The 12,025-nt window shown below is 48.3% G+C and overlaps 1 protein-coding gene across 3 annotated transcripts in view; it reads left to right on the forward strand.

Annotated features, from left to right (window-relative positions):
* LOC137305855 (transmembrane protein 229B-like) overlaps positions 1-11,097 on the forward strand; it is an 80,318-nt gene extending 69,221 nt beyond the window's left edge. For all 3 annotated transcript variants that reach the window (XM_067974792.1, XM_067974790.1, XM_067974791.1), the window contains one exon: positions 9,647-11,097. In XM_067974792.1, the coding sequence (XP_067830893.1) occupies positions 9,647-10,189 (543 nt within the window). In that variant the 3' untranslated portion in view covers positions 10,190-11,097. The remainder of the gene's footprint in view (positions 1-9,646) is intronic.
* Positions 11,098-12,025: the final 928 nt, after the last annotated feature.

Genomic DNA, 12,025 nt, shown 5'->3' on the forward strand with positions numbered 1-12,025 from the left:
ACATGGCTAAGGGAGGGGCAGGACTGGCAGCTCAATGTTCCAGGGTACAGATGCTATCGGAAAGATAGAGCAGGAGGTAAGAGAGGAGGGGGAGTTGCGTTCTTGATTAGGGAGAACATCACGGCAGTAGTGAGAGGGGATATATCCGAGGGTTCGCCCACTGAGTCCATATGGGTAGAACTGAAAAATAAGAAGGGAGAGATCACTTTGATAGGATTGTACTACAGACCCCCAAATAGTCAACGGGAAATTGAGGAGCAAATATGTAAGGAGATTACAGACAGCTGCAAGAAAAATAGGGTGGTAATAGTAGGGGACTTTAACTTTCCCAACATTGACTGGGACAGCCATAGCATTAGGGGCTTGGATGGAGAGAAATTTGTTGAGTGTATTCAGGAGGAATTTCTCATTCAGTATGTGGATGGCCCGACTAGAGAGGGGGCAAAACTTGACCTCCTCTTGGGAAATAAGGAAGGGCAGGTGACAGAAGTGTTAGTGAGGGATCACTTTGGGACCAGTGATCATAATTCCATTAGTTTTAAGATAGCTATGGAGAAGGATAGGTCTGGCCCAAAAGTTAAAATTCTAAATTGGGGAAAGGCCAATTTTGATGGTATTAGACAGGAACTTTCAGAAGTTGATTGGGAGAGTCTGTTGGCAGGCAAAGGGACGTCTGGTAAGTGGGAGGCTTTCAAAAGTGTGTTAACCAGGGTTCAGTGTAAGCACATTCCTTATAAAGTGAAGGGCAAGGCTGGTAGAAGTAGGGAACCTTGGATGACTCGGGAGATTGAGGCACTAGTCAAAAATAAGAAGGAGGCATATGACATGCATAGGCAGCTGGGATCAAGTGGATCCCTTGAAGAGTATAGAGATTGCCGGAGTAGAGTTAAGAGAGAAATCAGGAGGGCAAAAAGGGGATATGAGATTGCTTTGGCAGATCAGGCAAAGGTGAATCCAAAGAGCTTCTACAAATACATAAAGGGCAAAAGGGTAACTAGGGAGAGAGTAGGGCCTCTTAAGGATCAACAAGGTCATCTATGTGCGGAACCACAAGAGATGGGTGAGATCCTGAATGAATATTTCACATCGGTATTTACGGTTGAGAAAGGCATGGATGTTAGGGAACTTGGGGAAATAAATAGTGATGTCTTGAGGAGTGTACATATTACAGAGAGGGAGGTGCTGGAAGTCTTAACGCGCATCAAGGTAGATAAATCTCCGGGACCTGATGAAATGTATCCCAGGACGTTATGGGAGGTTAGGGAGGAAATTGCGGGTCCCCTAGCAGAGATATTTGAATCATCCACCGCTACAGGTGAGGTGCCTGAAGATTGGAGGGTAGCAAATGTTGTGCCTTTGTTTAAGAAGGGCGGCAGGGAAAAGCCTGGGAACTACAGACCAGTGAGCCTGACATCTGTAGTGGGTAAGTTGTTAGAGGGTATTCTGAGGGACAGAATCTACAGGCATTTGGAGAGGCAGGGACTAATTAGGAACAGTCAGCATGGTTTTGTGAGAGGAAAATCATGTCTCACGAATTTGATTGAGTTTTTTGAAGGGGTAACCAAGAAGATAGATGAGGGCTGTGCAGTAGACGTGGTCTACATGGACTTCAGCAAAGCATTTGACAAGGTACCGCATGGTAGGTTGTTACATAAGGTTAAATCTCATGGGATCCAAGGTGAGGTAGCCAATTGGATACAAAATTGGCTTGACGACAGAAGACAGAGGGTGGTTGTCGAGGGTTGTTTTTCAAACTGGATGCCTGTGTCCAGCGGTGTGCCTCAGGGATCGGTGCTGGGTCCTCTGTTATTTGTTATTTATATTAATGATTTGGATGAGAATTTAGGAGGCATGGTTAGTAAGTTTGCAGATGACACCAAGATTGGTGGCATTGTGGACAGTGAAGAAGGTTATCTAGGATTGCAACGGGATCTTGATAAATTGGGCCAGTGGGCCGATGAATGGCAGATGGAGTTTAATTTAGATAAATGTGAGGTGATGCATTTTGGTAGATCGAATCGGGCCAGGACCTACTCCGTTAATGGTAGGGCGTTGGGGAGAGTTATAGAACAAAGAGATCTAGGAGTACAGATTCATAGCTCCTTGAAAGTGGAGTCACAGGTGGATAGGGTGGTGAAGAAGGCATTCAGCATGCTTGGTTTCATTGGTCAGAACATTGAATGCAGGAGTTGGGATGTCTTGTTGAAGTTGTACAGGGCATTGGTGAGGCCACACTTGGAATACTGTGTACAGTTCTGGTCACCCTATTATAGAAAGGATATTATTAAACTAGAAAGAGTGCAGAAAAGATTTACTAGGATGCTACCGGGACTTGATGGTTTGACTTACAGGGAGAGGTTAGACAGACTGGGACTTTATTCCCTGGAGAGTAGGAGGTTAAGGGGTGATCTTATAGAAGTCTATAAAATAATGAGGGGCATAGATAAGGTCGATAGTCAAAATCTTTTCCCAAAGGTAGGGGAGTCTATAACGAGGGGGCATAGATTTAAGGTGAGAGGGGAGAGATACAAAAGGATCCAGAGGGGCAATTTTTTCACTCAAAGGGTGGTGAGTGTCTGGAACGAGCTGCCAGAGGCAGTAGTAGAGGCGGGTACAATTTTGTCTTTTAAAAAGCATTTGGACAGTTACATGGGGAAGATGGGTATCGAGGGATATGGGCCAAGTGCAGGCAATTGGGACTAGCTTAGTGGTATAAACTGGGCGACATGGACATGTTGGGCCGAAGGGCCTGTTTCCATGTTGTAACTTCTATCTATAATACATCACCCCCGATAATACAGCACCCCGATAATACAGCACCCCCGATAATACATCACCCCCTATAATACAGCACCCCGATAATACATCACCCCGATAATACAGCACCCCGATAATACAGCACCCCGATAATACATCACCCCGATAATACATCACCCCCGATAATACATCACCCCCGATAATACAGCACCCCGATAATACAGCACCCCGATAATACATCACCCCCGATAATACATCACCCCCGATAATACAGCACCCCGATAATACAGCACCCCGATGATACAGCACCCCCGATAATACATCACCCCCGATAATACATCACCCCCGATAATACATCACCCCGATAATACAGCACCCCCGATAATACAGCACCCCCGATAATACATCACCCCCGATAATACAGCATCCCGATAATACATCACCCCGATAATAGAGCACCCCCGATAATACAGCACCCCCGATAATACAGCACCCCCGATAATACATCACCCCCGATAATACAGCACCCCCGATAATACATCACCCCGATAATACAGCACCCCCGATAATACATCACCCCGATAATACAGCACCCCCGATAATACAGCACCCCCGATAATACAGCACCCCCGATAATACATCACCCCCGATAATACAGCACCCCCGATAATACAGCACCCCCGATAATACAGCACCCCCGATAATACATCACCCCGATAATACAGCACCCCCGATAATACATCACCCCCGATAATACAGCACCCCCGATAATACAGCACCCCGATAATACAGCACCCCCGATAATACATCACCCCCGATAATACATCACCCCGATAATACATCACCCCCGATAATACAGCACCCCGATAATACAGCACCCCCGATAATACATCACCCCCGATAATACAGCACCCCCGATAATACAGCACCCCGATAATACAGCACCCCCGATAATACATCACCCCGATAATACAGCACCCCCGATAATACAGAACCCCGATAATACAGCACCCCCGATAATACAGCACCCCGATAATACAGCACCCCGATAATACAGCACCCCCGATAATACATCACCCCCGATAATACATCACCCCGATAATACATCACCCCGATAATACAGCACCCCGATAATACATCACCCCCGATAATACAGCACCCCCGATAATACATCACCCCCGATAATACATCACCCCGATAATACATCACCCCCGATAATACAGCACCCCGATAATACAGCACCCCGATAATACATCACCCCCGATAATACATCACCCCCGATAATACAGCACCCCCGATAATACAGCACCCCGATAATACAGCACCCCCGATAATACAGCACCCCCGATAATACATCACCCCGATAATACAGCACCCCGATAATACAGCACCCCGATAATACAGCACCCCCGATAATACATCACCCCGATAATACAGCACCCCGATAATACAGCACCCCGATAATACATCACCCCCGATAATACAGCACCCCGATAATACATCACCCCCGATAATACATCACCCCCGATAATACAGCACCCCGATAATACATCACCCCCGATAATACATCACCCCCGATAATACATCACCCCCGATAATACAGCACCCCCGATAATACATCACCCCCGATAATACATCACCCCCGATAATACAGCACCCCCGATAATACATCACCCCCGATAATACATCACCCCGATAATACATCACCCCCGATAATACATCACCCCCGATAATACAGCACCCCGATAATACATCACCCCGATAATACATCACCCCCGATAATACATCACCCCCGATAATACATCACCCCGATAATACATCACCCCCGATAATACAGCACCCCGATAATACATCACCCCCGATAATACAGCACCCCGATAATACAGCACCCCGATAATACATCACCCCCGATAATACATCACCCCGATAATACAGCACCCCGATAATATATCACCCTGATAATACAGCACCCCGATAATATATTACCCCGATAATACAGCACCCCCGATAATACAGCACCCCCGATAATACAGCACCCCCGATAATACAGCACCCCCGATAATACAGCACCCCGATAATACATCACCCCCGATAATACATCACCCCCGATAATACAGCACCCCCGATAATACAGCACCCCGATAATACAGCACCCCCGATAATACAGCACCCCGATAATACAGCACCCCCGATAATACATCACCCCCGATAATACAACACCCCGATAATACAGCACCCCCGATAATACATCACCCCGATAATACAGCACCCCCGATAATACAACACCCCGATAATACAGCACCCCGATAATACAGCACCCCCGATAATACAGCACCCCGATAATACAGCACCCCCGATAATACAGCACCCCGATAATACAGCACCCCGATAATACATCACCCCCGATAATAAATCACCCCCGATAATACAGCACCCCGATAATACATCACCCCCGATAATACAGCACCCCCGATAATACATCACCCCGATAATACAGCACCCCCGATAATACATCACCCCGATAATACATCACCCCCGATAATACAGCACCCCGATAATACATCACCCCGATAATACATCACCCCCGATAATACAGCACCCCGATAATACATCACCCCCGATAATACATCACCCCCTATAATACAGCACCCCGATAATACATCACCCCGATAATACATCACCCCCGATAATACATCACCCCCTATAATACATCACCCCGATAATACATCACCCCCGATAATACATCACCCCCTATAATACAGCACCCCGATAATACAGCACCCCCGATAATACAGCACCCCGATAATACATCACCCCCGATAATACAGCACCCCCGATAATACATCACCCCGATAATACAGCACCCCGATAATACATCACCCCCGATAATACAGCACCCCGATAATACAGCACCCCGATAATACAGCACCCCGATAATACAGCACCACCGATAATACAGCACCCCGATAATACAGCACCCCGATAATACAGCACCCCGATAATACAGCACCCCCGATAATACATCACCCCGATAATACAGCACCCCCGATAATACAGCACCCCGATAATACAGCACCCCGATAATACAGCACCCCGATAATACAGCACCCCGATAATACAGCACCCCCGATAATACAGCACCCCGATAATACATCACCCCCGATAATACAGCACCCCCGATAATACAACACCCCGATAATACAACACCCCGATAATACAGCACCCCGATAATACAGCACCCCCGATAATACAACACCCCGATAATACAGCACCCCGATAATACAACACCCCGATAATACAGCACCCCGATAATACAACACCCCGATAATACAGCTCCCCCGATAATACATCACCCCGATAATACATCACCCCGATAATACATCACCCCCGATAATACAGCACCCCGATAATACAGCACCCCCGATAATACAGCACCCCGATAATACATCACCCCGATAATACAGCACCCCCGATAATACAGCACCCCCGATAATACAGCACCCCGATAATACAGCACCCCCGATAATACAGCACCCCGATAATACAGCACCCCCGATAATACAGCATCCCCGATAATACAGCACCCCGATAATACATCACCCCCGATAATACAGCACCCCCGATAATACAGCACCCCCGATAATACAGCACCCCGATAATACAGCACCCCCGATAATACAGCACCCCGATAATACAGCACCCCGATAATACATCACCCCCGATAATACAGCACCCCGATAATACATCACCCCCGATAATACATCACCCCGATAATACATCACCCCGATAATACAGCACCCCCGATAATACAGCACCCCCGATAATACATCACCCCCGATAATACATCACCCCGATAATACAGCACCCCCGATAATACAGCACCCCCGATAATACATCACCCCGATAATACAGCACCCCGATAATACAACACCCCGACAATACAGCACCCCCGATAATACAGCACCCCGATAATACAGCACCCCGATAATACAGCACCCCCGATAATACAGCACCCCGATAATACAGCACCCCGATAATACAGCACCCTCGATAATACAGCACCCCAATAATACAACACCCCCGATAATACAGCACCCCGATAATACAGCACCCCGATAATACAGCACCCCGATAATACAGCATGCCTCCCCCACCCCCGATAATACAGGACCCATTGATTATGGGATTTCGGGTGAGGGACCGATTGATTATGGGATTTTGGGGTGAGGGACCCATTGATTATGGGATTTGGGGTGAGGGACCCATTGTTTATGGGGTTTTGGGGTGAGGGACCCATTGATTATGTGATTTGTAGTGAGGGGCCCATTCATTATGGGGTTTTGGGGTGGGGGACCCATTGATTATGGGGTTTTGGGGTGAGAGACCCATTGATAATTGAGTTTGGTGTAAGGGACCCATTGATTATGAGGTTTTGGGGTGAGGGACCCATTGATAATGGGATTTTGGGGTGAGGGACCCATTGATTATGACATTTGGGGTGAGGGACCCATTGATTATGGGGCTTCGGGTGAGGGACCCATTGATTATGAGGTTTTGGGGTGAGTGACCCATTGATTATAAGGTTTTGGGGTGAGGGACCCATTGATTATGAGATTTAGGAGTGAGGGACCCATTAATTATGGGGTTTTGGGGTGAGGGACCCATTAACTATGGGGTTTTGGGGTGAGGGACACATTGATTATCGAGTTTGGGGTGAGGGACCTATTGATTATGATGTTTTGGGGTGAGGGACCCATTGATTATGGGGTTTTGAGGTGAGGGACCCATAGGTTATGGGGCTTGTGTTGAGGGACCCATTGATTATTTGGGATTTGGGGTGAGGGACCCATTACTTATGAGGTTTTGGGGTGAGGGACCCATGGATTATGAGGTTTTGGGGTGAGGGACCCATTAATTATGGGGTTTTGGGGTGAGCGACCCATTAATTATGGGGTTTTGGGGTGTGGGACCCATTGATTATCGAGTTTGGGGTGAGGGACCCGTTGATTATGAGGTTTTGGGGTGAGGGACCCATTGATTTTTGAGTTTGGGGTGAGGGATCCATTGATTATGGGATTTGGGATGAGGCACCCATTGATTATGGGGCTTGGGATGAGGGACCCATTGATTATGGAATTTTGGGGTGTGGGAACCATTGATTCTGAGGTTTTGGAGTGAAGGACCCATTAATTCTGGGGTTTTGGAGTGAGGAACCCATAGGTTATGGGGCTTGGGTTGAGGGACCCATTGATTATGAGGTTTGGGCTGAGGGACCCGTTGATTATGGAATTTTGGGGTGAGGGACCCATTAATTATGAGGTTTTGGAGTGAAGGACCCATTGATTATGAGATTTTAGGGTGAGGGACCCATTGATTATTAGGTTTTGGGGTGAGGGACCCATTAATTTTAAGGTTTTGGGGTGAGGGACCCATTGTTTATGGGGATCTGGGGTTAGGGACCCATTAATTATGGGGTTTTGAGGTGAAGGACCCATAGGTTATGGGGCTTGTGGTGAGGGACCCATTGATTGTGGGGATTTAGGGGGAGGGACCCATTGATTATGGGGATTTGGGTGAGGGACCCATTACTTACGAGGTTTTGGGGTGAGGGACCCATTGATTATGAGGTTTTGGGGTGAGGGACCCATGATTATGAGGTTTTGGGGTGAGGGACCCATTGATTATGGGATTTTGGGGTGAGGGACCCATTGATTATGGGATTTTTAGTGATGGACCCATTGATAATCGAATTTGGGGTGAGGGACCCATTGATTATGAGGTTTTGGGTTGAGGGATCCATTGATTATGTGGCTTGGGATGAGGGACCCATTGATTATGGGATTTGGGGTGAAGGACCCATTGATTAGGCGTTTTTGTGGTGAGGGACCCATTGATTATGGGATTTTGGGGTGAGGTACCCATTCATTGTGGGATTTTGGGGTGAGGCACCCATTGATTAGGGGGTTTTGGGGTGAGGGACCCATTGATTATGGGGTTTTGGGGTGAGGGACACATTGATTATGGGATTTCGGGTGAGGGACCGATTGATTATGGGGCTTGGAGTGAGGGACCCATTGATTATGTGGTTTTGGGGTGAGGGACCCATTGATTATGGGGCTTCGGGTGAGGGACCCATTGATTATGTGGTTTTGGGGTGAGGGACCCATTGATTATGGGGCTTGGAGTGAGGGACCCATTGATTATGTGGTTTTGGGGTGAGGGACCCATTGATTATGTGGTTTTGGGGTGAGGGACCCATTGATTATGTGGTTTTGGGGTGAGGGACCCATTGATTATGAGGCTTTGGGGTGAGGGACCCATTGATTATGTGGTTTTGGGGTGAGGGACCCATTGATTATGAGGCTTTGGGGTGAGGGACCCATTGATTATGGGATTTGGGATGAGGCACCCATTGATTATGGGATTTGGGGTAAGGGACCAATTGATCACGGGATTTGTGGTGAGGGATCCTTTGATTATGCGGTTTTGGGGTGTGGGACCCATTGATTATGGGATTTTGGGGTGAGGGACCAATTGATTACGGGATTTGGGGTGAGAGACCCATCGATTATGGGGTTTTGGGGTGAAAGACCCATTGATTATGGGATTTGGGATGAGGGACCCGTTGATTATGAGATTTGGGGTGAGGGACCAATTGATTCTGGGATTTGGGGTGTGTGACCCATTATGGGATTTATGGTGTGTGACCCATTGATTATGGGATTTGGGATGAGGGACCCATTGATTATGGGATTTGGGTGAGGGACCAATTGATTATGGGATTTTGGGGTGAGGGACCCATTGTTTGTGAGGTTTTGGGGTGAGGGACCCATTGATTATGGGCTTTGTCTAACACTCCTTGAAGTAACATTGATGTCTTTTTGTTCAGGTCTGTGTGCAGTTTTCGGAGGCTGGGAGGATGATGCCAGCTGTGGAGCCTCTCAGTGCCCTCTCACGCTGGTACCTTTATGCCATCCATGGGTATTTTTGTGAAGTGATGTTCACAGCCATCTGGGAGTTTGTCATCAATTTCAATTGGAAGTTCCCAGGAGTCACCAGTGTCTGGGCACTTTTCATCTATGGCACATCCATCATGGTGGTGGAGAGGATGTACCTGTGTCTGAAAGACCGGTGCCCTAGCGTCGTGAGGTGCCTCATCTACACTGCCTGGACTTATGTCTGGGAGTTCTCGACTGGATACATCCTGCGTCAGTTCAACGCTTGCCCCTGGGACTACTCCCAGTTTGATTATGACTTCATGGGGTTAGTGACACTGGAGTACGCTGTCCCCTGGTTCTGTGCTTCATTCATTGTGGAAAAGTTGGTGATCAGGAATACCCTGCGTTTGCGATTTGACGAGAACGGGGAGCCCAGGTCCCCCACCATTGCCCCAGCCACACTGTGGGGCCACTTGAAGCTGAGAAAGGAGTAGAGCAGCCGCTTTCTGTTCTGATTAACACCAGCCTGAGCTTGGTGTCTTCCTGTTTACATTCCAGAGTTAGGCAACAAGCAACTATAACGGGACCTCAGGCCAGTTAAAAAAATTTCGTTTTTATTTTTTTTCCTTTTTTGACGTATTTAGACTCCAACGCAGTGTGATTTGGTCTAAGTGCGCTGCCCAGTGTTACCGACACGCTGCTCGCTATGGAGTCCTCACTCCTCGTGCACGCAGTGTCCATTGACCAGTATTTTATCCTCACTAACAGCGGCTCAGGCCGGGGACTCACAGGATGATCTATTATTTATAATAAGTTGTTTCAGTTACTGGACACTCCAAGATCTACTGAGCCAATCCCAGCCCCTGCATGTTACGGCATTTTATGCCAATTGACTTGTTGCTGTTGCACGAGGATTGTAGGAATGACTGTGCATAGTCGTGCAAAGATCATACTGACTGTGCATAGTCGTGCAAAGGCCATACCTACCGTGTAGTCGTGCAAAGGTCATACTGCCTGTGCATAGTTGTGCAAAGGTCATACTAACTGCGTAGTCGTGCAAGGCCACACTGATTGTGCAGTTGTGCAAAGGTCACACTGTGCTCAGTTGTGCGAAGGTCACACTTTTAATATTTTTTTGTTAGTTTGCAAGAAGAATGGGCCCTGATCAGATACACCGACATATTACAGGGGTAGGTGGGGGGACAGTTGATATTCGGCATGGTGGTCTCCCCACGAGGAGAATAAGATGTCATCACGAGCGGCACATTGTGTGTGTTTGGAGGTCAGTCTTCGGATGAAATGCTTTTGCCCGATTATTGTCCGAGGGTTGCTCTCGGATCAGGGAGCTTCTTATCCATTTCTGATCTGTGTCATGAGAATAAAATCCATCCAGTACAGGAAATCACTGGCACTTTCTACTTCCAGTTTTCATCCATCCTCTCAGGAATGCACTGACTCTCACTGGGGTACGGGTTCCACACACACTGACTCTCACTGGGGTACGGGTCCCACACACACTGACTCTCACTGGGGTACGGGTCCCACACACACTGACTCTCACTGGGGTACGGGTTCCACACACACTGACTCTCACTGGGGTACGGGTCCCACACACACTGACTCTCACTGGGGTACGGGTCCCACACACACTGACTCTCACTGGGGTACGGGTCCCACACACACTGACTCTCACTGGGGTACGGGTCCCACACACACTGACTCTCACTGGGGTAGATGTCCCTGGTTCTGCACACTCTGTTGCTTTGGCTTTGAGGAATCAGGTGTGAGCCAATGCAGAGTGGCAGCAGGCAGTTTTACCATGGGAGGCAATGCAGCCAGGCCCAGGCCACACACACTTTCCAGTGGGGGGAGGTTGGGGAGTGGGAGGGGGGCGACACTGGAGAGCAATCAGGGCTGGAAACCCAGGGGTGTGGAGACCAGTAGTGGAGCCCGGCTGTGCTCGGTGGGCCCTCAGCTCGTGCAAGGTGCAGCCAGTGTATGAGAGGATGGAGCCGTCCTTCGGCACACCAGAGGTGATGGAACAAAAGGAATTATCGATAGGCTCAGATCACTCAGCTCACAGGTCTGGTAATCAGTAACCCCCAGTGCAGTGTTCAGGTTCCACACTGGGAAACACTCTGACCGCGGTCTCCCGCTGTGTGCAGTGGTCTTTGACCGCAGGCTGATTGCGTTCCTACGTACACTGTCCTGAGAACAGGGTTTCTTTTTGCTCATTCCCATTAGTTAAGCCTCAACAACAGGTTTGTACTCGCTGTGCTGATACAGATCAGCAAATACGAAGGGAACTGGAGCTAACCCAGCACAGCCGG

This window comes from Heptranchias perlo, chromosome 41 (assembly GCF_035084215.1).
Source record: "Heptranchias perlo isolate sHepPer1 chromosome 41, sHepPer1.hap1, whole genome shotgun sequence".
NCBI classification, from domain to species: domain Eukaryota; kingdom Metazoa; phylum Chordata; class Chondrichthyes; order Hexanchiformes; family Hexanchidae; genus Heptranchias; species Heptranchias perlo.